The sequence below is a fragment of the Grampus griseus genome, assembly GCF_964374135.1.
Source record: "Grampus griseus genome assembly, chromosome: 20".
Taxonomy (NCBI): domain Eukaryota; kingdom Metazoa; phylum Chordata; class Mammalia; order Artiodactyla; family Delphinidae; genus Grampus; species Grampus griseus.
This window is the reverse complement of record NC_139014.1, coordinates 25,428,325-25,453,714: the sequence shown is the minus strand read 5'-3', so window position 1 is coordinate 25,453,714 and position 25,390 is coordinate 25,428,325. Positions and strand designations below refer to the sequence as shown.

At 57.1% G+C, this 25,390-nt stretch overlaps 2 protein-coding genes across 2 annotated transcripts; one reads left to right on the top strand and one right to left on the bottom strand.

The window, feature by feature from the left end:
* Positions 1-2,357: 2,357 nt before the first annotated feature.
* GAS2L2 (growth arrest specific 2 like 2) lies at positions 2,358-9,560 on the top strand (the record flags this gene model as incomplete). Its single annotated transcript, XM_082679428.1, has 6 exons — positions 2,358-2,742; positions 4,156-4,400; positions 5,251-5,358; positions 6,488-6,584; positions 7,183-7,435; positions 8,012-9,560. 6 exons carry the CDS (start codon positions 2,358-2,360, stop codon positions 9,558-9,560), a joined length of 2,637 nt encoding a protein of 878 aa, XP_082535554.1.
* Positions 9,561-12,694: 3,134 nt separating this feature from the next.
* Positions 12,695-18,101, bottom strand: RASL10B (RAS like family 10 member B; the record flags this gene model as incomplete). The annotated part of the gene is made up of 3 exons (XM_082679374.1): positions 17,861-18,101; positions 13,441-13,565; positions 12,695-12,965 (listed from the first exon to the last, which is right to left on the bottom strand). Exons 1-3 carry the CDS (start codon positions 18,074-18,076, stop codon positions 12,695-12,697), a joined length of 612 nt encoding a protein of 203 aa, XP_082535500.1. The 5' UTR covers positions 18,077-18,101.
* Between the last annotated feature and the right edge of the window lie 7,289 nt (positions 18,102-25,390).

Below are 25,390 nucleotides of genomic sequence, written 5' to 3'. Positions count from 1 at the left end.
TTAAAGAAAAAAAATAGAGCTCACAGAATGGCTGGAAGACTTGACAATTGGAAGTCAGGTTCTCTCTCTGGGGCTGGGCTCATCTTCCCTAATTTCAAGAAAGCCCTACCTAATACCTGAAAATAGGATTTTATTAGCAAGAATGGAAAAGAAATAGCTCCTCTGTATTGGGGTAACCAGTCTCTAGAATGGCTCCCAATGACCCTTGTCTCCTGGTAGTCACACTCTAATGTAGACCCTTCCCAAATGAAATAAGGCCAACCTGGGTAATTGATAGGATATTGTGGAAATGACAGAGTGTGACTTTCAAGGCTAGGTAACAAAAGACCCTGTGGCTTCCGTCTTGCTCTCTCACTCTAGAGAAAGCCAGCTGCCATGTCTTCAGCACACTCAAGCAACCCTATGGAGAGGTTCATTACACTGAGGAACTCAGGCCTCCTGCCAGCTTCAGTTTTCTTGTTTCCTCATCCATAAATGGGTACAACAATCACCATCTTGATGCCTTTAAAAGGTAATTGAGGGCCTTCCCTGGTGGTCCAGTGGTTAAGACTCTGCGCTCCCAATGCAGAGGTCCCGGATTCTATCTCTGGTCAGGGAACTAGATCCCACATGAATGCTGCAACTAAGACCCGATGCAGTGGAAGGGAGGGAGGAAGGGAGGGAGGGAGGGAGGAAGGAAGGAAGGAAGGAAGGGCAGGAGAGAGAGAGAGAAAGAAAGAGAGAGAGAGAGGGGGAGAGAGATAGACAGAAAGAAAGAACGAAAGAAAGAAAGAAATTGAAAGAAAATTACCTTCCAAAAGGTAAAGAAAAGCCCTGCATAATCTGAGGCCCCATTTCCTCTCTTCCTCAGAGCCTACCTGTCACTGCTATTCCTGGGATATGCTAACCATCCCCCTGCCTAGAGTGTTTTTATTTTTTCGGCTGAGCCACGTGGCTTGCGAGATTTTATTTCCCCAACCAGGGACTGAACCCAGGCCACGGCAGTGAAAGCGCTGAGTCCTAACCACTGGACCTCTGGGAAATTCCCCTGCCTGGAGCTTTGGCACTGGCTGTTCCCTCTGCCCGAGTACCCTTCCCGAAGATATGCTTCCTCACTTCTCTTAGGTCCCTGCTCAATCATCACCATATCAGTGAGGCCTTTCCTGACCCCCTTATAGAAAATACCTCCCCCTTCTCCTTTAGTCCTTTAGTTTTCTCCCTGGTGTTTATCACCGTCTGACTTACTATAGACTTGTAAGTTTGTTATCTGTCATCCAACACCCACCAACATATAAGCAGCCTCCATGAGGTCAGGGACTTCATTTATAGCTACACCCTCAGGGCTATAATAGTGCGTGGCACACAGTAGGTACTCAGGAAATATTTGTTGAATGAATGCATTGCTGTGGCCATGGGGTGAGGTACTATGATTGACAGCCCACTCTGGAGGAAGCACGTGGGTAGAGTGGGAGGGGTTCTCCAGAGAACTTAGGGAGCATGGTGCACAAACAAGGCTGCTGGGAGAATCAGTGAGAGCTGGGACCCCCCCAGTCTTAATAGTCTGATACTTCCCACATTCGCGATTCCTCTATTCTTCACAACACCCTGGAGAGGTAGATATTATTATTCCCATTTTATAATTGATGCAACTAAGGCACAGAGAGGCTAGGCAGTATATGAAGGCCACAGAGGGCTTCAGGAAAGGGTCCAAGGCCAAACTCATGTGTATGGACTCTGTCGCTGCATCTATTTCATCCCTATCCTACGGTGCTCACTAAACACCAAGGGGCATGGCATCCCTGGCCCTGCTTCTCACCCTCATTTCCCAAAAGCCCCCACCAGTGTCAACCAAGTGAGAGAAGCCAGCCCCAGCCTTCCTCTGCTCCCCAGGCTCCAGGGCAGGCAATGCCAGGAAGGGTTAACAAGGAGTGTTTGTAGCAGTCACTGTCTCCAAGGAGAGGAAAGCAGAGTGGAGAGGCCGCCAGCCAGACTCCAGGCTGGCCGGTGGTGGGTGGGATGCAGCTAGCACAGCCTGTCCAGCCCTGGGGGGAGAAAGGAGTATCCTCACCTCCATCTGTCCTGGGAGGTGGCGACCTCTGAGCGGACTGGGCAGCTGGGGTGTGAGGTCGCTGCAGGGCTACCAAGTAGGAAAGTTCTGGCAGGGACTGAGGAATGGGGAGGGGGAGGGGGCAGGCCTGGCCCAGCCCAGTGGCGGCAGTGACCGTGGCTGAAGCCAGCGGCAAGTAGCAGAGCCGTCCTGGGCTCTCGGAGGACAAGGGGAACCCCTGAGTCAGGGAGAACCCAGCAGGTGGTAGGAGTGAAGACACAGCTGTGGGAGAGAGGAGGCAGCTGCCCCTTCCCCGGCTGGTGGTCCAGCCATGGCCCAGCCTGGGGTTGGCAGGAGGAGGCCTGGGACCCCGAGGCCTCCGGTGAGCAGCATCCGGCCCTTTAAGTCCAGCGAGCAGTACCTGGAAGCCATGAAGGAGGACCTGGCCGAGTGGCTTCGGGATCTCTACGGGCTGGACATCGACGCGGCTAACTTCCTGCAGGCGCTGGAGACGGGCCTGGCGCTGTGCCAGCATGCCAACGCCGTCACTGAGGCCGCCCTGGCCTTCCTGGCTGAGGCACCTGCCCGAGCCCAAAGCATGCCCCTGCCCCGGGCCGGGGTTTCCTGCAATGGGGCCGCCCAGCCAGGCACCTTCCAGGCCCGGGACAACATCTCCAACTTCATCCAATGGTGCCGCAAGGAGATGGGTATCCAAGGTAAGCACCCTGGCCCCCCCCTCCCCAGACCCTTATCTTGTCAGGCGTCAATCTCCTCTCTAAGGCTCAGGCTGCATCAGGGGTCAGGAGCCACGGTCCTCCTTCCAGATTTGCCTTGGGCCAGCTCATTCCTTTTCATGCCTCAGTTTCCCAATCTCATAGGAAATCCCCAATAAATAAATGTGTTGATTGGATGATTCGAGCACCTGTCTCCTTTGGGTAGAGCGTCGTGCTGGGCACCGAGCGCTAAGAGGGCTGAGAACCAGTGCCAAGAAGTTTGTGGCCCAGGGAAGAGAGACAGCTGAGAAGATGCATAAATTATAGCCCAACGTGGTAGAAGCTCAAGGAGAGGCATCTGTGCTGGGGAGACAGAGGCGGAAACAGCCACCTGATGGGCCTGGAAAGACCATATAGTGGATGGAGATTTGAGCTGAGTCTTGGAGAATAAAAAGAAGTTTGGCGGACAGGGAGTTCTAGGCAGGGGGGCACAAAGAAGGCGTGTGTTTGGGCTACAGTGGGGTGGGGAGGGGACAGGGGAGGAGGCAAGTGGATGTTAGGGAGGGGCCAGCCGTGTTTGGGGCTTCCAAGACTCTAGGACTGATATCAGGCTCCCTCATCTCCTTGGCCTTGGACCCAGCAGCGGGGATGAAGCTGGGTGCCGCACCATCCTTCAGACCAAAGGCAGTGGGAGTGTGGCAGAGGGAGGGGTCAGGCCTGGCCTACCGGCCAGTCGGTGGCAACACAATATGGAACAGGACTGGAGGGTTGATAAAGGCCAGCGTTTTATCGGGCACTTACCACGTGCCAGCCATTGCCTGCAAACACGTAACTAGCCCTACAGCAACCCATGAAACAGACTACTTTCCCGTTTTACAGAAGAGGAGACTGAAGCTGGGACTAGCCCAAGGTCATACGTCCGGTGCGTGGGAGCGTCAGGGTTCCAAAGCTGGCAGTCAGGCTCCAGAGCCTGTACTCACCCCAGCCTGGTTATGTGTGGGCTGGGAGTTGAGTCTGGGGTGCCTGGGGGTTACTGGAGGTGAGAGGCGCGGATGGGAAGCAGCACAGACTGCTTCTTGCTCCTGGACCCATCCTGGCAAACAGAGCGGGGAGAAGGGCTGGTGGAGTTAGGCTCCTTCGCTTGGCTGTGTCCCCTCTTCTCCCCCACACCCTGCCCCGCCATAAGGCAGCCACCTCGTCTTGCACTCAGTACCTGAGCAATTCTGTCCAGACCCTCCTAGGGGCTGGCTCGCCGCCAAGAACCTGAGACGCAACCCCCCATCCCCCATGCCTGCGTCCGCGCCCTGGTCCAGGATGGCCCCAGGGCTATCCCACCTGTTCCGCTTGCTTGCTCCGGGCAGGTCAGCAGGGATCTCAGGCTGCCTACCCTCCTCTCCCCTCTCCCGCCCCGGCCAGAGGTGCTGATGTTCGAGACGGATGACCTGGTGCTGCGCAAGAACGTGAAGAACGTGGTGTTGTGCCTGCTGGAGCTGGGCCGCCGGGCCCGGCGCTTCGGCGTCGCGGCGCCCAGCCTGGTGCGGCTGGAGGAGGACATCGACCAGGAACTGCGGCTGGAGCTGGCCCTGCCCCCGCCCGACCCCCCGCCGCCGCCCGAGCCCCCCACGCGCCCGCCCTGCCACTTCCGCAACCTGGACCAGTTGGTGAGGGCTCCGGACACGCCCTCGGCCCCGCCTTCCTTCGCCCCGCCTCCCTCTCCCCCTCCGAATCCGGCCCCTCTGAGCCACCCCCTTCTTCAGCCCCAGTCCCCTCCTCGACACTCTCTCACCGCGTGGTTGTTAAGTAAGTCGTGTCCACTTGGAGCCTCGATGCTCATCGTTTTCTTTATGAATCCAGCACCCTACGCCTCTCTCGTTTAAACCCCGTGGGACGGTTGTTAAGAACGCAGAACCTTTTCTGACTGCTTGGTTTAAGTCTTAGTTCCACTGCTGTGCAGCCGTGTGACTGGGCAAATTATTTGCCCTCTCTGTGCCTCAGCTCCCTTATCTGTACTGTGGGGATGTAACCGTGCCTACCTTCCACGACCGCGGTGGCTGTTAGATGAGCCAGCGCACGTGAAGCGCTCAGCCAGTGTCTGGCACAGAGGGTCCTGTCCTGGGAGTTAGCTCTGGCTGTGACTAGGAATCACTTCTACCACCAAGGAATCGAGCTCAGGGAGGTTTCTTACCTTGCCCAAGGCCTATAGTGCGGTGGAGGCAGGATTCCCACCCAAACCTGTCAGGTTCCAAGGTCCACCTTAACCATCACACTCCACGGCCTCTGTTAGCTGACTCACGAGGGTGCTGGGCCGTAGGTGACCGACCACTCAAGGTCTTGTTCTCGTTGAGCCATTAAAAGGCTTCTCTACTTGCTTCTCAGACCCCTGCCCTGACTTGGCAGAAGCCTTGGGTCTGGGGGGCAGGCAGGCCGCCCGTTGGGCTTGACCCAGCATGCAGGGGGAGCTTGGCTACCTGGGCAGAGGGGAGGGCTGAACCCATTGCCCACTGCCCGCAGGTTCAGAGCCTGGTGAGCCGCTGCACGTGCCCGGTTCAGTTCTCCATGGTCAAGGTGTCCGAGGGGAAGTACCGCGTGGGAGACTCCAACACCCTCATCTTCATCCGGGTAAGTCCCTGGTCGGGGGTGGAGGGCCCTCTCTGGGGTCAGCAGAATCAGGTTTCCTTCCGTGGGACTTTGCCCAGGCCTGAAGGCAAGGACAGGAAATCACCATTCATCGCCAGTTATCAGGCCTTGGGGCTTTCCTTCTCTCCCTTGGAGAATTCCAGAAGATTCCTGACAAAGTTGGCAAGCATGTCCCCTCCTTCCATGAGGGCAGCCAGAACCAGAACCCCCCCCATCTGCCTCCACCTTAGTTCAGAAGGGGGTCTCCCCAGTCAGAAGTGAGGATGAAGCATACTCCCACTTTTCCACCCACAGGCTTGGTCACAGCAAGGGGCCTGAGACCCCGTTCCCCGCCCTCCCCGCCCAGTTTGTGTTCCCCGCAGGGCCCAGCCACATCAACCCTGCGGTCCGCGGCTCACATGCCCAGCTTGGTGCCTTCTGAGCGGCAGTACAAGTCTGAACTGTGCCTCCCGCTACTCCCCACTCCCCACCCCCTCCACCGCGCCCCATGCCTGGCCACCTGGCCAGAAACAGTCTGCACCTGGGGGTGTGGCCAGCGGCTCAGGGGCACAGCTAAGCCTTCTTCTCCTTGGGTCGGGCCACACCTGGAGGCAGAGCCAGCTCCCTGGGCCTTCACCCAGAGCCTGAGCCAAGAGCTCTGTGAAGCAGGTGGGGATGGATTGTGGCGCCCCGTTTCCACTAAGGAAGTGGACGCCTGGAGAGGCTACGTGACCTGGAGCGGAGTCGGGCCAGGACTCCTGCGGGTCCTTTAACACACACACCACGAGGGCAAAGCCAGCGCCCCCCCCCGTTTCTGATACAAACGTGCGCAGGCGTCAACCGCTTCCCAGCGAAGGGAGAGGAGGGAGTCGGGAGGTAGACTACACAGTGCTTGGGAGATCCCTTGTCTCGCCGAGGGGCAACTTGCTGTATGTCAGCTTGGCCTCCACCCTTGACAACATGTGCTATCTGATGCCAGTCCTGCAGGGGACTCAGGCTGCAACATAGGCACGCTCCCAACTACACGTGTGCATGTGTACGTGGATGGGAGCAAGGGCTGAAGGCCTGCAGGCTGGTCCATGGAGAGGGGACTCCCTCACCTTGCCCTCCACCTCACCCTTGCCCCCTGCAGATCCTCCGGAACCACGTGATGGTGCGTGTGGGGGGCGGCTGGGACACACTCGGTCACTATCTGGACAAACATGACCCCTGCCGGTGCACATCCCTCTGTAAGTCCCCTGAGAGTCCCTTCCCTATGACTCCGGGTCGGGAGGCCGGAAGCGGACGCGGGAGGTAGGCCTGATCTCCAGGGGCAAGAGGTGTGCAGGGGATGGAGGAAGGAAGATACTGTAGAAGGTACAGGTGTGGGTGGCCTCTCAGTTCTAGGCGGAAAGCGGGCCAGCCACGGTGCAGTACCAACTTGAGCCACAAGGTGGCGCCAAATACACAGAATCAGTATTTGGTCATGAGGGCATGTGGGCAGGGCTTAGGTCTGGCTCTGATGGAGGCGCCAAGCATGATTTGGAAGGTCTTTAGTCTTCCCGTAACGTCCATCAGCACCTCAAGCCACCCCAAATAAGCATGCAATCTAAGCAAAGACGTGGACTTGCAGCTTTAAACAAGTCCCCCAGCCAGGCCCTCTGACCAGATTTCATCCCCTAAACCCCTCCCTTGAGGAAATTGCGGTGCTGTCACTGTCACAGTAGGTCCCACTGTCTCTAATGCGGGATTCAGGGTGTGGGACAGCTGGGGGAGGGAACGGTGGACCCCATCAGCAGGAGTTTAACCCTTTCCTCCTCTCCTGTCTCTGGGGGGCTGTGTTGGTAGCACACAAGACGGGCAGCTTCCTGAAGCCCCCTGTCCCACTGGTGCAGCATGAAGTGAGGGTGGACGATGGGCCCTCACAGCCCCAGCCTACGATGACCATCAGCCGCTCCCAGAGCCCCCTGCCCTCCGTGGACTGGACGACATATACCTCTTCGGGTCGAAAGCAGAGGCCCCCTGCCGCCTCCTCCCCTACACCCCACCGTGAACGGAGAGCAGGAGCAGGGATCCTCAGAGAGACAGCACCATTCCCGAGGTACTGGGGAGGGACAGGGCAGGGCCTCTTCCTGTTTTGGAGTCTACATTCTCAGAGGCCACCCCACCCCAAGATAAGGGGAGCAGGTCTCCCAGCAGTGCCCCTATCCCAGCAAGACCTCAGGTGTTCAGAACCAAAAAACACCCAGTACCTTTAGGATCATCTAGTTAACTTCATACACCCTCCCATTTCACAGATGAGGAGGCTGAGGCCCATAAAGGGAACAGACTTACCCACGGTCCCTCTGCCATTTCATGGTAGAGCAGAAACTAAGACCCTCCCCACCCAAGACTGGTGACCTGTAGCTGTGGGATCTGAAGCAACCTGGGGTCCAGACCAGGCTGCTTTCTATCTGCTACACAAGGAATGGGGGAGGACAGACTTAAGCAGTATCTGCTGTAAGGAAGAGTCTCTGGCAGGCACGGGGGAGAGAGAGCATCTGCTTCCTTCAACATGAAGTCTGACCCCCTGGGAGTTCTGGCTGGGGAAAGGCCATCCCTTCGCAGAGCCAGGGGACTGGGAGCCAGGGGACTGGATCAGATAGCCCTGCCGATAACCTATGATTCTCCCTTTCAGGTGCCAGGAGAAGTCACTCGCCCTGTGTTGGAGGCAGCTGCCAGATGGGGACAGCCCCCCGAGCCCCCAGTCCTCACCTACTCCCAGGGGCCAAGGCACACAGTGCACCTCCTCAGGGAAGAGGGAGGACAGATACCCCCCTGAACTCCCCAGGAGAAGGACTCCCACATCTTGGGTTCATGAGGAGACAGACAGCTGGGGAACTCGTGCCAGGACCCCCATCCCCCAGGGACTCCAAGCCCCTGAGGCCACTACCACAGGGACACCAGCAGGAGGAGCATCTCCCCTGCCTTGTTCCTCCAGCCCAGCCAAGCCTGTGGGCCCCAGGCCACCCCCCGGGGATGAGGCCGAGGGTGCCTCCTCCCAGCTTAGGGAGACAGCATCTGTCCATTCTCCATCCCCTGTTAAAGGACCCACCAAGATCCTGGTCCGGTTGCCCCCAGCTTGCCCCCCGACTCTGGGAAGAAGCTTTCCAGGGACTGCAAGTGGAGGTCCCAGGACAGAACTGGGGAGAGGGCCCATTCCATTAAGGGCCGTCACTGGGGACCTGTCTGGGTCCAGACATGGGGACTGCTCTGTGGAAGAGAGGCAAGAGGTCCAGAAGCTGGATGTCCAGGTGACAGCAGAGGCCGGAGAGCCCTGGGGCCTGGGCCCACAGCACCAGGAGGGGAGGTGCACTCCCCTGCCCTCGGGTGGGATCAAGGAGCAAGCCATCCACCACAGCCTTGGGGAGCAGCTTTTGGCCAGCATGAAGCTGCTAGAGGTGGCCGCTGTCTGCCCCCAGGGCGCAGCGTCTGGAGTCGTTCCTCGCAGTGGAGTCTACGTGCCCAGCCTGGGTGGGCGGTGGCCTGAGCCTGGGGGTCCTTATGACAAAGTCATCCAAGAACTGGCTCAGGGCCCCCCACCCCTCCTTAAGGTGGACCTGGGAGCCTGGAAGGCAGCCCCTACAGGCTGCCCTAAGCCGGCTGTAAGTGCAGGCCCAGGAAGCCCAAAACGGAAACTGGGAGCCGAAGAGAGTGGGCTGAGGACGAAAGCAAGCCCAAGTGCCAAGGGTGCCGGGACAACGAAGGTCCCGGCTCAAAGGGGGCAGGACTGCTCAGCCCCTGCTGTGTCTGCCACCCCAGAGTCCTCCACACCTTTGCCCTCCGCCCCCAGTTCTGATAAAGCCAAGGCATGTCCAGGCAAGGGCAAGAGAACACTCCGGAAGCCCCGGAGAGTCCCATCCATCTACAAGCTGAAGCTCAGGCACAGGATTCGGCCCCGGAGAGACCACAGGCCCGAGAAGCAGCCTTCACGAATTCCCAAGCCGTTGACCTGCCTCCACCTGGGTCCAGCCAAGGCACCCCCCAGGGGCAGGCTGGTGAGAGCAGTGCTGGGCAGCAATGGAGGGAAGGCAGCCCTGGGGGCTGGAGCCTCGGCGGGGGAGAAGGAGGAGGGAGAGGAGAGGAAGGGGCCAGCTGCACCCCTGGAGAGCAGCTCCCCGCCTTTGGAGGGGCCTCAGCAGCTTGATCAAGCCCCCGCCTCACCTGAGGAGGAGTCTTGGTTGTGAGAAGGCGCTTCTCCTCCCCGAGCCTGTGGGCATAGAGGAGGAGGGAAGTGAAAAGATGCCCGTGTATTCGTTGCACTCCCAACTGCAGGAACAGAAAGGAAGGTCCCTCACCTCGATACAGGGCCTTGGCCAGGAGAGTTTAGAAGACAAACAGAGACTCCATCTGGTCGGTTGAGCAGGAGGGCAACCCATGAGTCCCAGTCCAATTCCAGGGTGGTAGGGCTACTGTCTCCCAGAACAGCTCCCCAAATTCCTGTGCTCTGTCCTCCGGCCATGCCCATTTCCACAGCTCTTATCAGTTATTAAACATGAGTGGGTCTGTCCCTGAGCCCCCAGCTCTTGAGTCCTTCACTCTACCACGGTGCAGGAAGGTGTGGCAGCATTTTCCCGCTGGAGGGGAGGAGGGGGAGGGAGCTGGGGTGAGAGAGGTTTCCCCTCTGTAGCCCCAGCCGACCTTGCCAGACAGCCCTTCTCTCCTGGAAGAGGCTGCTGCCTCAGCATCACGGACAGGGACAAGGTCGCCCCACACGGGCTCCTGCAGGACTTCAAAACTTTGCTCTGGGGGCTGGGAACTGAGATCACTGAGTCAAGAGGGATGGCTGAGAGCACTCCTTAACACACCGACACGCCTGGAGTTATGATGGGTGTGGGCTGGGGGGGCTGCAGAGCCTCGGCCATGAGTGCGAGGAAGACACAAGGCAGAAGCTGGGATTGAGTCCACTTCTGAAAGTCTTCCCAAGAAAGTGGCAGAGGGAGATGTTATGCTTCTCTTCTGAATGGTTTTGATCACCTGGCGGGGTAGGTGGAGAGATGAGTCCCCAGCTCTCTCCCTTTCCCTTCATTCTCCTGGTGGGCCTGGGCTTTAGGACTCAGGCCACCTCATCGCCCAGACTGTCTGTCCCTCCAGAGCTCAGCAGGCAGAAACCCTGCGGGGAGTCCCTTCCTTCCCACGGCAGGAACTGAGCCAACACCTTGGTACAGAAACGAGGGAAAACACTCCCTGATTTTTAATCTGACTTCTGATCACAGCGCAGTGGGCGTCACACACACTTCCAGACCCTGTGGTGGGAAACCCTGGGGAAGGGAGGGCAGGGTGAAGGCCAGACACTCAGAACGGGGGCGGAAGGAATCAAAATCAAAGATCTGGGGTGAAGCGGGGGTGAGAGGGTGGGTGAAGGGGGCCAGCCAGGCAATACATTCCAACGGCTCCCACAGGGGGCAGCCAGAGGCCTGGGTCCCTCACTCTCACCTCAGGTGCCTCAGAGCTCGGGGGTGACAGTGATGGGGCAGGTGAGATGCTGTCACCACTCACCCCATCCCCCTGGTGAGTCAGGGGGCAGGGATGTGGGGGATAAAGGGGGGCAGCCCCTCTTCCTTACCCTCCCAGCCACTGCAAGGTGTGGGGGGAGGGGAGCCACCTCCTCTGCTTCAGGGGGAGGCTCAGAGAGGGCAGGTCACTTGCCCAAAGTCATGCAGCACAGCAGGGACCAGAACCCCAAAATACTGGACTGCCCAAGGTCAGGGCAGTCACTGTCGGGCTGCGTCACCCCCAGTGAGCGGAGTGGGAATCACCTGGGGAAGCAGAAGAGAACATCGAAGCTTCCCTCTCACGCTGGATCTGGATGAGAAGTTTGCCACCCATGACGCCTCCCCCAGACTCCTCTCCATCACCACCCCGAGCTACCTGGTTTCCTGGTCTATAGGCCACAGCTTGGCTACATCGAGGCTAGGCTCTTCTCTCCGTCTCTCTTCTAACAAGGGACCTCGCTATCCTCCCACCAGAGAAGGGCTGAGGGCTCAGCCTCAGGGAGAACTTGGCTAGGCGGCCGGGGACTCGCACCATTTCTCCCGCCCTCCAAATCCCCCAGTAATCCCGCAGGTCACTCCTAGTATCTTCATTACTTTTGTTATTTCTAAATCGGTACAAAACTGACAGTGATCAGCTCCGGTGACAAGAGGTAGAAACTGGCCAGGCAGCCGGAGAAAATGGGGCGGAGTGAGTCAAGGTATGGGGCCAACTGGTGTCGGGACGAGGGGGCGTCAGATCCTGAGGGCCTCCATCCAGGGGTGGGGATGCCGGTATATCTCCCCCAAGCATAGGGGTTCCCATAATTCTTTTCCCGGCTCTGCCCCTCCCCAGATTAATCGGGGTAATCGGAGATTCAAGGCGGGCAAGGTCTGGGGCAGTCAGCTTGGGGTCAGATGGGGAGAAAGAGTCTTCCCTGGCACGACCTGACTGCTTTCCTCCACACCCCGCCCACCACCAGACACCCCCCTCCCCCCCAAACATCCTCCAGTCTGGCAGACCACTGGACGCTGGCATCATGGAAATAAATCTATCATTTGTGGGCGATCCCTCTCCACACTCGGTCAAGAAAAAAATGTTGAACCCAGGGGGTGATCTGACTTTAGGGTCAGGAAGTGGGAGAGGGGCACCCGGCAGGGACGGACCATCGAGTTAAGGCTGGAAGGTAGCTTGTTGCGTCTATTGGGGCTGTTGGGCAGGGAGGTCTCCCTGGAAGCGGGGGGAGCTCTGCCTCCTCCCCCTGACTGATCCAGGACTTCAACCCTCGGACCCCGGTTGTGGTCCCTGGGCCACCCGCATCGCCCCGCCCCGTGCCGGTGGTGCTGACGGTCAGAAGGCTGGCCTCACGAAGAGGTGCTGCCGGGACCTGCGACAGGGGGTGGATAAAATGAGAGCCCTGTGAACGAAGCTGGAGGTGGCGAGGGTGGGTAAGACAGCTGAGGACCAACTGACGCTTGGGCAGACAGACAGACACGGGAGAAGAAGACGCGGAACAATGACAGACACACTCTCTGGAGGTGACGGGTGCGGGCCCGGTCAAGAATGCACCTTTCCACCCCCGCCCTCCGTGTCAAGCGCTCACCCCCAACCCCCAGGGGCGACGGCGCTCCTAGGGGCCCGGCCGGGCTCTGCACGAACTACAGCACTAAAGGCGGCCGTCCCAGGAAGACAGACTGGGGAGAGGCGGGAGGACGGGGCAGCTAAGGGGAAGCTCCCTCTCGCCCTCCGCCTCTCCCGGGGAGGGCGTGGCTGCGGGGGCGGTCCAGGAGTTCTCTTCCTGCCCCTCCCCGCCCAGGCCTGCCGGGGCTGCGGCCCGTGGGGCGCGGCGTCACATGATGGCGCAGCGGTTGCGGCGGAGCGCGCCCTGGAAGCGCAGGGCGGCGTGCACGTGCTTGCAGCGTGCGCAGCCGACGCTCTTGAGCAGCTCGCTGAAGAGCAGCAGGATGTGCCAGTTGTACTTGGCCGAGCACTCCACGTAGCCGCACTTCCAGGTCTTGCGCACCAGGTGTGACACGTTCCAGCGCGGGATCACGCGTCCGCGCTGCAGGTCCCTCTTGTTGCCCACGATGATGATGGGCGTCTCCGAGGTGCCGATCACCCTGCTGGGCGAGGTGGGAATCTCAGAACCCCACAGTCTAGTCTCACAACCTCCCCCCCCCGCCCCGGACTTCAAGAAGGGCGGGCTGTGCCTGGTCAATACTACTACTACCATCCATCTGTTCCAGGCGCAGCGCTGTAACTGACGCAACTGATGCAAAAGGTGGGTGTTAATGTTCTCCCCATTGTACAGATGAGGAACCTGAGCCTGGCTTAAAGCCGTGCGGCTGAGGCGCCCTGGAAGTCTCCTTCCCCTAGCCTCTGCTCTTTACTGCACTAGACTAGCCACCCCATGGTAAGGGTCCCCAAATGAGTTAACAGAAACGGGGACGGCAAAATGTCGTGAGTGTGTGTTTGAGTGTGTGTGGGAACCAGAGGCACGTGATCTGTTTCCCTCCCACTGCACCCTTTTCACAGGAAGTGGCCAGCATAGGGGCGTCCACTGAGGTGGCAGTGGAGTGTATCCTGGCCCCTCACCTCGTCTCTAGGATCTGCTGGCGGATGGTCTTGACGTACTCAAAGCTGTCAAAGCAGCAGATGTCGTAGACCAGGATGTAGGCGTGGACGCTCCGGAGTCCCCTGCAGCAGGCGTCTGCCCACTCCTGCAACACCCCCAGCCAGCACCAAGGTCAGAGCAGCCATAAGGGCTCCCCTTGCCCCCAGCCACCTCCCGCCATACACAGCACTCTCACCTGCCACTGCACCCTAAGCCTTGCACACTCACCGATCCCCAGGAGGCCAGGCCCAGGGCACAACGGCAGAGCTCAGGTGTGGCTTCCCCACCTCCAAGCCAGGATGGGGCAGGGCCGCTGTCTGTCCTGTGCACTCCTGGAGCTGAGATCTGCCTTGTCCCATTTTGTCCCCCAATCCATCCATCCAGTCCTTTGTTCGATTACATTTATTAAGCGCCTCTACGAGCCCAGCCCTGAGCTAGTTGTTGGACCTGTTGAAATCCTCTCTATCTTCCCAGGCCTCAGCTCAGATGCCTCTTCCTCCTCTAAGAAGCCTTCCCGCAAGCAGGGGACTATTCCCTTCATCTTCCGTGTTCTAAGAACAGTTCAATTATACCTTGGTCAGAGCTGTTTCCATTCCCACGTCCCCACTTCTGCTGTGAGCTCCTGAGAGGACCAGAGTCCAGCCTTCCTCCTTTTTACATACCTCCTCCTCCTAGGCTCTTTAGCTGCACTACCTAGGCTGGTGAACTCTCCACGGTCCTGAATCCCACCTGGTCCGTGCTGGAATCAACCCCATTCCTGCCTGTAACGCAGCCCTTAGATTGCTACCTGATGTACCCCTTCTGTTGGCTCCACTCTGCCCTCAAAGTTGAGAAGAAGGAGGCCTGAGGAGAAAAAGGTGGAGACTGGATGCCTGATGGGGGCGGATGTAGAGCAGGGCCCCAGGGCAGCTCCAGGGAGATGGAACTTCCTGAATGCCGGTGGCAAATTCTCTGGGAAGGGCCCGCGGCTCAAGCGGAACAGGCCCCAGGCAAGCCTGAGAGCACGAAAGAGAAGATTGCTTAAGAGATGAGTTAGCTAATTACCCTGCCAGCAGATGAGAATTGCAAGGGCAGCGGCAGAAAGCAGCCAGAGTGTGGAAAGACGGGGCCTCCCAGGACAAGGGGAACTAGGGTTTTCTCTAGGAACTAGAGCCCCGGCAAAAGACTAGAGGGAGAGGCAGGCATATCTCCTGTGCCAGCTTAGGAGCTGAACTGGGGTAGGGATCAGGCATGGAGGACTACAGCTGTTTCTACACTGCAGAGAAGGATTAAAAGGGGAAAGACTTGGGCGACCGTGGTGGAGCGTTAAGTCCGACTCCAGAAAAGCACTTCCCGATCCAAAGGCTTAGGAGCTGCTGCAGTGGATTTCTCCAGGGAGATGATGTGGCATCTTTTCTTTGTGCTGAGTTTTAACTTTGGTGCAGGGGCAAGATGCTGAGGACAAATCTAAAATCATAGGAAACCATGAACTGGTTTCTCAGGCCAGGAAAGACTGTATTCCACTGGACACAGGACCTCTGGGAGCTTGGGACCCCAGAGCGTACGCTGTTCCTCCATCCCATGCACGGAGCGGAGATCAGCAGGAGTGGGAGGGATGGGGAAATAGGCAGAGAGGCTCCCATATTCCTCCAGCTCTCTGCTGGGGAGAGGGAACAGCTGCCAGCCTTCGAGGGGGAGAGCCCCACCTCTCTCCCAACATGCTACCTCCTCAAGGGGGCCTCCAGGCTGCCTCCCACCCACTCCCCTCTGGGGGCTCCTAAAAGGGAGAGAAAGAAGGCTCCCGATTGGCTGGGTTGTCCCTTCACCCCTGATTGAAGGGAGGGAGTAAGAAAGCTCAGCTTGCCTTCCAGCTAGCTCCATGCAGCATTCCAGATGGTAAAAGACCATCTTGGAGCTGTATCAAGACAGAGAAGGAGCAATGGAAACTGAGTCCAGTTCCGAGGACACAGGAGCTGAGGGAGCCTCAGCCACCTGAGTGCCAACCATGCATTTGCTGCTTGTTCCTTGGGTGGGTTGCACACGCCCTCTAACCTTAGCTTCCTTCTCCGATAGGAGGAGAGAGGCTGCAGAAGCAAGAGCTGAGACGACCCTAGAAACGCCGCTCTCCTGGGCTGGATCTCATCTGGCTTTGGGGAAGAATGTATTCTTATTTTCAGACAGTAACCAGTGGGATTCTACTATTTGATCTTTGGGGCATGCAGGATCCTGTCTCAGCATTTCTTTGCTCAAAGTCCCTTTCTTGTGCTTCAGGGGTGACGTCTTGGACATCCTTGTAGAGTCCAAAACTCAGGGTCAATCAGGAAGAAAAAGGCCAGTGATCCAACAGAAAGATGGGCAAAGGCATTAATAGTTTTCAGAAAAAGAAAGGCAAAGGCCCTCAAACATATGAAAAGATGCTCAACTTCACTCATAAGCAGAGATGTAAATAAAAAGTACACTGAGATTATCCTATCTCATCTATCAGACTGTCAAAAATCCAAAAGTTTGACAATACACTCTGATGGCTTTAGGGAAACAAGCACTCATGTAACATCCCTCACAGGAGCACAAACTATGCACCTTAATGGAGGGGTGTGTGGAATCTGGCACCTTCCAAACTCCAGTTGCATTTATCCTTTGACCTAGCAATGTCATTTCCAGAAATCGATCCCACAGATATGCCTTCCTGTGTACAAAATGACTATTACAAGGCTATTCACTGTGGCATTGTTTTGAAGCAAAAGTTTGGAAACAACCCACTTGTCCAACAAGAGGGGACTTCATAGTACATCTTTCCAATGGAATACAGGGTAGCCATGCAAAAAAGAATGAAGAAGACCTCTAGATACTGACATGGAAAGACCTACAGGTTAAAATGTCAAGCCAAATAAACAAAGAAAAAACCCAAACAAACAAACAAAAGGTGCAGACAGTTTTGGTTTTGTTTTTGTTTTTAATGCAAGAAGGGAACTGGAATAAGAATACATTTTCTTATTTGTGTAAAGAAAAACTGGAAGTGTGAATAAAAAAACCAATGAGAATGGCTATAGAACGGGGCAAGAACTGGGGTAAAGGGAGCAGGGGTGGGACTGAGATTTCTTTGGGTGTACTTTTTGTTTGTTTGTTTTAACAAAGTTTGGGCTTTTAAATTGTATCTTCCCGAGTCCAAAATCGAAATTACAATTTAAACACACAACAAAATGTGAAAAATAAACCCAGCTCAATGCACAGGACCAGAGCGGGATCTGAGCCTCCACTCAGGCTACTGTTAGTCTCCTCTGGAGGAGAAACAGAACACCTGACCTTGGACCCACTGCCCTGACCTCACTGTTTCCAAGGCGTGATGTGTGGATCAGGCTTTTGTCTTTGGTGCTGATGCTCCCACACCTAGGATGGGAGAGACAGGTGTCCCCGAGGTTGGGCGAAGGTCCTCCTGCCCGGAGTTGCTGACACAGTGCTGAGCCTGAGCCCTTCCCCAGCCCCCAGCTCCACCCGAGAGATTGCTGTATTTGCACAGTTACAACTGGCCAAGCGGTGGCCCGTGCCCTCCGGGCCTCCACCGTGCCTAGCCTTCCTGGAGAAACTCTGCGCTCTGGTCAGGGGCTTCTTTGGTGAGCCAACATGTCTAGGGCTCAGCTTCCCCCTGCACCCAATCCCCGCTCAAGCCAGAGGTAGAGAGCAGGAAGAAGGACCCGGTCCTGCAGGCTGGACCCTGTAAGCCAGGGCACTGGGGGCATCTGAATCCAACCCCTGCAGGAAAGGCCGCCCCGAGGGCCAGTCCTGAGGTCAGGGGACAAAGCATCACTTAAGAGAAAAGGCCCTTGGGCAAGAGATCTGATTGGGGTCTCCAGTCTCTGAGAACACACCTTTCCCAGGTCCCAGCCTTTTCTTCTGTTGTCCCTTCTACAGATGACGTGGGTCTGAGGCCACGGGAGGCAGCGCCCAGAATATTAACAGGCATCCGGCGCTCTATGCCTTTCTCTTCACTGACCCTTACCTGCCCAGATCCTACCTAGCTGAGACATCACCTCCCGTGACCCCCACCCTCACACACCTTCGTGGGGCAGATGCCCCTTCAGGGCTGTCTTAGTTCCCGCATCCCCTGCAATCATGACACTCATGGAACTATGTAATAGCTGACTGTTTGTCTTCTCACCAGACTATGAGTTCCTTGAGAGCAAACTGCTCTGTCTTGAGCACCATTCTATCCCAGTGCCCACCACAGGGCCTGGTACACATTAGACGTTCGTCAAATATTTGTTGAATAAACCAGTGCACAAATGGATGGATTCCTGGCACGGCTCTAAGTAGGGCGGCCCGTGGTGCAGCGCGGAGTTCTCAAAGCCAGCAATAGGGCCGGAGCCAGGAGAGGGTTGGGGTCCAGGCTGTCCTCCACCCTGTCCCCCACCCCCACCCCCCTACCTGCAGCGTATTGACAGGGAAGGCGCTGATGGGCGGGAAGTCGAGGATCTGGAGGTCGTGCACGTGGCCGTTCATGACGACAGCAGGCAGGTAGAGGCGGCGGGCGGTGGTGGGCACGCAGACCTCGCTGAACTCGTTGTACAGGAACTGGCGCACGATGGCACTCTTGCCCACGCCTCGCGCCCCCAGCACGGCCACCCGGTAGGTGGAGACCATGCCTCCCGCCCCGCTCCGCCACCTCGTCCTCGCCGCTGCCTGGGGCTCCCCCGGGCTGCATATTCCAGGGGCTGGGGGCTCAGCCACCGTCAGGACCAATCATCGCTGCCCCTGCTTGCCCTGGGCCCTCTGCGGCCTCCACCTGGACTGTGGAAACAAGAGGTGGGCTCGGTGGGGCTGGCTTCTCCTTGGACAGATCCTGTACTTTTCTACCTTGGGGAATGTCACTGGAGCTGTTACTACTGCCACTTGGGATGCCTTCCCTTCCCCAGAGCCCCTATCCCATCTATCCAGAACCTCCCCATCCTTCCTTCTCCATTCTCCCTGCCGTCCATCCCATCAGTGGGAATCAATCTTTCTTGACTTGTATTATGACCTGACTTTTGGCCGGTCTGACTCCCAGACCCAGGCAGGCCACAGAGCGGAGTGGAAAGAGCACTAGACTTGGCTTCAAGTCCCAGCCTTCCCACTGAGCCCGGGGCAAGACAGCAACGCCTCGCAGCCTTGGTCTCCTGGTCCTCAGGAGTGAGACCAGGCCAGTGCGTCTCCGTGGAGGCAGTCCTGGCATTTTGTGGAGAGAGAATTCTTTATCGAGCAGGGCATTTCACATCCCCAGCTGCCTGGAGGTACTTGCCAGCAGCAGCCTCTAGTGACCATGATGACCCAAAATGCGCTCCCCCCACCTTCCCAAGCACCCCCTGCTGAGAATCCCTGGATTGGCCGATGACTTTGGCTCTGTGGAGCGTGACACCTGTGGAGCAGTTACTCTAAGTCAGCATGCCCACGTGGTTATCCTTAGTCGATACAGTATCCCCAGGTAATAGGTATTCCCACTTTGGAGAGAAGACCCAGAGGGAGGGAGACACGAGCCCAGGCACACAGCTGGGAAAGGCGGGCTACTCCTTTCTACAATGTTGCATTACTTCAGCTTCCAAGTTTAGGGATTCTAGCTGGCGTAGGCCACAGGCCAAGGGCTGGGTCTGATTATCTGGCAACCCCCTGAGCTCAGAGGACCTGGCATGCAGCAGGTGCCCGGGAAAGGGCTGCTACAGGATTGAACCTTGACATGGATTCGTTAGCTCATTCTTGCTCAGTTTCAATGACTTTAGAGCATGGGTATAAATCCAGCTCTGATGTTTCCTGGCTGTGGATCTGAGCCACATTCTGCACACTTACAAAGAAGGATCATTAGCCTCTACTCCTGAGATAATCCAAGTAAGCCTCTTAGCCAGGTGCCTTCTCTTTCTGTTGAGGATGGTGACCAGGGAGGCTGGTACATGCCTGAGACCTCCTGTTTGGGGACTATTCCCAGGAGGGTGACACCAGTGCCTGCTAAATGGGTCCAAGGCAGATGGGTTCGCTGGGTTTGGATGGGGCCATGCTTTCCAGCACATATGCATGTTTTCTCTGTGGATGCATGCCCTTTCCACATATGCACAGCTCACAGCACAATGTCCCTCAGTCCAGTCCGTCCTGGTTCACAGGACCCAATCCACAGGGCATGTGCACATACAGCACAGTAAACCAATGGCAGGATCTGGAGTGAGGTCCACCAGCATTGGATTCTCCGCTCTGCCACTCACCTAAAGTGTGATCTTCGGCAAGGAGCGTCATAGGGTGTTGTGAGGCCATAGGGTGTTGTGAGGCCGGAGTAGGTGTTCAATAAACAGTGGCCATTGTTATGCACAGGGGTCCTTCACTCATCGATCACAATGGGACCTCCTAGCCATCCCAGATGGGTCACTCTGCACTACTGCACTGTTGCTCACGTACATGTAGTGTGTGTGTGTGTGTGCAATTCTCCCCATTTTATTGAAGGTAAAAACAAAACCAAAAAAACCCCCACAGATTTAGGGATGTGAAGACCACATAGCCAGTTGAGCTGTCAACTAAGACTAGGACTCTCATCTCCTTCTTGTCCCATGCAGTGTCCCTTCCCAACAAGTGCTTCTCTATTTCTGTGAGCTCCCAACTGGGGGAAGTACCAGCCCCTCCTCCCCACAAATCCCTCCAGGGCCCTGGGCTTCTCAGGCATCCCTGGACACCGTCAGCATGGCAGAGAGCCTCAGCTGGGTTAATTACATAACCAGCACAAGCAGGTGGGGAGGGGGCACCTTAGGGGAGGAAGAGAAGGCAAAGAATGCCAGAAGTGTCCCGGCCTCCCCCTGGGTGTGGCAACTTAGAGGGATCTAGGATGTAGCCTACCTGCAGATTCTCCTGGATAACCCATTCCCTGCCCTGAAATCAACCCTTTCTGGGGGAATAGCTGGGAAATAAAAGCGGGGCACAGCGCTAGAGCCAGGGAGGGGGTGCCAGAGAGGCCCCTAGGCTGGGGACAGCCTCCTGGAAGTCACCAGGCCCTGACTCAGAGGTGACTGGTGTCCCCTCCCGCTTCCCAGGCGGGGGTCCTGGGTCTAAGTGTTTGTTAATGCAACATCCCCAGCTGGGTGGGGGTGGAAGAGGGCTGTCCGGAGAGGCAGGGCCCAGGCCCCTGAGCCTCCCTCCCCAAGGCCTGTGCTCTGCAGTGAGTCTGCAGACAGCGCCCGGGGACATACACTGGGGCCAAAGCCTGCTTCTGGTTCCTCTTCCCTGGACCTGGACGCCTGAGTCCCAGCCCCAGACTGAGGGCGGGGGCTTTGCAGGTCCCGTGGGCCGAGTCACACGTCTGCCCGCTGTCTGTCCCCATCACATTCATGTGGGAGTGGGTGGGTGCGGGCGTCGGAGGATGCTGAGCTTCCTATGACCTGATTGGTGGGAGTTCTGGGTGAGGGGGATGCCGGAGCCCAGCCTGCTCTCCGCCTCCAGCACCTCGCAGGCAACCCCCCTCACCACCCCGCCAGCACCAGCTCTCACGTGGCCGCCCCGCGCCGCTTCCCCGCCAGTCCGCCGGCCCCCACCTCCCTCCTCGCCCCCGTCGCGCCCCCCCATTCCCCCACCGACCCACCCCGGCCCCGGCCCGCCCGCTCGCCCAGCCTCCCGCCGCTTACCCGGGGCCGTCCTAGCTACCCCCAGCCCGGGCCGGCCGGCCGGTGGGGCCGCGCTCCCCCCGGGCTCCGGTGCTGCCCCCCGGCTCCCCGGCCCGGGGGGAGAGAGGTGGGAGCGCCCCCGGCTGCGCAGTCTGGGCGGGCTCAGGGCGGGCGCGGGGGGAGCAGGTGCTGGCCGCCGAGTGGGTAGGACACCTCCAGCCCGGTTCTCCCTCCGGAGCGCGCCGCCCGCTCGCGCTGGGAGGAGGAGGAGGCGGGAGCGGGGCGGGGGGCGGGGGGCGGGGGGGGGCGTGCCCCGCTGGCGTTCTGCTGGGTCCCTGAGCCTGCCATATTCACTTGGGAAGCCCTGGACAAATTCTTTAATCCCGAGCCTCGACCTTCACCCCTCCCGACTCTCCCTGCGGTATTTTTAGCTCTAAACTGGAGGGCTGGGAGAAAGGGACCGGAGAGGCCCTAAAGCCTTTGGCTTCACTCCATATCCCACCCCCGCCACACACCCCAGGTTCCCTCTCTAGGTCTCTTCTGACCCTTCCCAGTTCAGTCATTGGACGGTCGCCCACTGTGTGCCTCGCACCGTGTGCTAGAGAGGCATCCAGACTCCTCTCCGCCACCGCACCGGAGGACTGCGAAGGGCGGTCATTTTCACCCCTCACTGCAGCAGGGAAAGAAGAGCAGAGCAGGCTGGCAAAGCAAAGCTCATCCCAGGCCAACGAATGACCTCCATCCCCTGAAACGACTGCTCCCCTCCCCTCTCCTCTCCAGAGGGGGTGATGCCAGCATTTGCCAGGGGAGAGGGCAGAATCGCCCGTGTATTTACTCTAAAACAGTCGTGGTCAGTGTCATTCCTCACGGGTAGCTAACATTTAATGAGTATGTGCCAGGCCATGTGCTCTCAGCTTTGCCTGCATCTTCAGAGTTAACGCTCACAATACTATGAGGTAGATTCTGTTTCCCCCCTTTTACAGATGAGATAGTTGAGGCTGAGAGAGGTTGAGTGACTGGTCTTACTGAAGTGTAAAATGCGGAAGACAAAAATCGGGAGTCTCTAGAGGGGCAGCCACTGACGAACTTGGCCAGGGGCCCACAGTTCATCAGGGAGGCCAGAAGCACACACGTGGCGCGAATATGTGATGTGTGCAGAGTCAAGGTTCTGGGGAAGGGTAGAGGGAGCAGGCCAACTAGGGAGAGGAGTCAGTGGAGGCTTCGGAGGAGGCAACTTTCAAGGAAGAAACCTTGAAAGAAGTGGATTTCGGGTGCCAGGGTCGGGGAGGGTGTGGAAGAGGAGGGTTCAGATGAGAGAAGTTGGGAGCAATTACAGGGGTTTGAGAAGGGGGTCCAGGACACAGACAGGCATGGCAGTGGGGGCGGGGGGCTGGAAGCACAGGGAGAGGAGGCTGAGAGGTTGGTGGAGGTGAAGTCACGAAGGCCTTGACTGCCGAGGAAGGAGTTGGGATCTAGCCCTGTTTGGCTGGGATAGCCTGTAAGCGTTTTGAAGCAGGGCAGCAACCTGGTCAGTGGTGCAGGGAGGAGGAGGGGGAAGCTGGGAGAGATCTCCCAAGTGCTTTTACCCCTGGACCCAGCATCCCGCACTGCACTGTGACTTCCTTCCTATTCTTTCTAGTACTAGCAGGCTGAGCACCCTCCCGGTCACTCCCCTTCCCTCTCCCGTCCAGACAGAGAGTACAGTGGTTACGAGCCTGGGCTTCAGAATCAAGCAGATCTGGATTTAGGTCCTGGCCCTACCACTTACTACGCGACTGAAGGCAAATTACTTGAACGCTCTGAACTCTATGCCTTATTTGTAAAATGAAGAGGTGATCAGTTGTCCCCACAGCATAAATGAGCCTGTGGTGTGTAGAGTCTGTAACGCAGTGCCTGGCGTGGAGTCTCACTGTGTGGCCTTTCGTTTTTCTTTTCTGTTTTAGAGACACAGCCATTCAGAGGGAAGGCTGAACATGACCTTGGGAAAGCGTTTCCATTTCCATTTATGCTAAGACGGCTCCCGGGTGCTGGGTAGGGCTTTGCAGAGAAGGGCCAGGGCAGCTAGAAGCAAATGGAGGGCTGAGAAGGAGACAGGGGGCCCCCTCCTGGAGTGCCACTTTTGTTCTGGAGACATCAGATTTACTGGCCCTGTGGAATTGCAACGGTCAACCAAGTCAACCAAGAGACTCCTAAACTTGATTAAATCATCCAGGGCACTACCAATCCCCCCACTGTATTTGAAAATCTTTCATCCTTACCCCACCCAAGGATCCCAGAATTTATGTCTACTCCCCCAGGCTATGGCCCGCCATTCTGGTTCTATTTCAGCCCAAGGGAGACTAGAAAGGAGAAATCATGCAATGCTCACACACACCTTGTGGCCAGGCTTCTCAGAATTCTCAACTTAGCTATACTAGGAGAACACAAAGCCACAGGTTCACTAAGGGGCCTCACACTGGCTTGCAGTGATGGGTCATTTAAAGCATTATATCTTACATAAAAAAACTAATCCATAATATTAACATAAAATGCAAAATGTGCCTGAATTTAAGACTCGGTTAAATCATCTTGGTTCGCTGAGAGTCACTTTGGTCTAAGGATGTACGCCCCTAGGAGCCTATTCACTGTCTTCTATGATTAGGATTACCTTGGTGAAAAAACCTGAGAGGCTCTGTCCTTAGTCTGTGGCTCTGGTTCAGCTGAGGACGCCTGAGGTTTAAGGGGATGGAATGCATGGGTCCACCTGCAGCATCTGAAGCCCAGACACGGAGCGGGACAGAGAGGACGAGGACCCGAACCTGCCACTCCGCCGCCCTTGCTCCATCGTAGCCGAGGATCCCACTGGCTTTCAGAAGCTGGCTAGCCAGATCCTGGGGCCTTTGACCATAAGTGGAGAGTGAATGAAACAAGGGAGGGAAAGCCAGAGGCTAGGCTAGACTAGAATATCCTCCTCTAATACCTACCCAGTGGGAGAAGGCGGGTAGTGGAGTTCTCTCAGTCCCAGAGTATTGGGGCAGTCCTGTCTCAAAAGGATAATTCCGGAAATGAAGTCCATCTGGGTCTAACCAATCCCTAAATTAGTCTTCCTCTTGTTGGCAGCATCAAGAACAGCAGGGCAAAAGCTAAATGGGAAACTGAGATGGCAAGTTTGGAGCCAACTCGGAAACTTTTCAAGAAACATCCTTGTTGCTAATAACATGTCTGGGGGCTGGTGGGGATTCTAGGATTAGTGTTCAGGAGACAGAAATGGGTAACGACGGGGGAGGTGTGATCTTTCCCAAGTGCCACACCAGGTATTAAAATAAACAGGCTCTTGCCTCCTGGAGCTGGGGGTGGCAGGAAAAGAAATCTGGGTCCAGGCAAAACCAGAAAAAGCATCAGTGCATGAGGTGGGAGTAGGAAGGCTCCAACCCGGGAGTCCTCAGCTGTTTTCTGGCCTCAGAAACAATGTACCTGAGATCTCTGGTGGCGGGGGGTGGGGGCAGAGAAGGATGGTGCAATCGCAGGTGGAGGTCTGGGGGCCAGTATACCCTGCTTTTGGAGACTGAACACACTGGGACCTCAGGGGCTTAGCAAGGCTGGCTTTTGGCCTGGTGGCACAGATGAAGGGAAGCTGTAGTAGTTAAGGACAGAGGGAATCAGAAGACGTGGCTTTGCCTTCTCTCACCTGAAAAACGGGGATAACGCTCTCCATTCACGAATGGGCAGGCATCTCGCGCGTCTTGTGCATGAAAGTGCTTTACCGTTTTTCAACTGCCACAAGAGCACCATTACTGCAGGAGAGGCAGGAGGCAGACAAGTGTGAGTCTTTCTCTGGCAGTGAGTCTCAATCCAGCACTTCTAGAAACATCTGAGGAGTCTTCTGAAATGCAGATTGCCCCAGGCCCCACCCGACTGGCCAAGAATCATCAGCCTTTTGTGAAAGCTCTTGGGTGATATCGATGTGCACCCAAGAGTTGGAAGCTTCTGTCCTAAGGATTTTCTGGGCCAAAATTGACACTCTCAGCTGGTGAACCCAATGAGACCTCAGTAAGGCCCCTCCCTCTTCATATCTCTGACTCTGACCCCACACCACCCTAAGTGTTACTCCAATTAGAGCGCAGCCTAACTGCAGCCAGTCCGTGGAGACAACCAAGAGCTCCGAGAGTTCCTAGCTGCCAAAGGCAGTTTGTTCACGGTGTCTGGACATCCACGTAATAAAAGCAGTTACTCTGCCAAGCATGGTGCAAAGCACCTTACCTACACTCACTCTACTGGTGAGAGAGGCTCAGGGCATCTGGGCATTGGATCCCTCAGCCTCCTTCCCCCACTCCAGGCTGTGGGAGACTTCAGACGCTGTCCACTCATC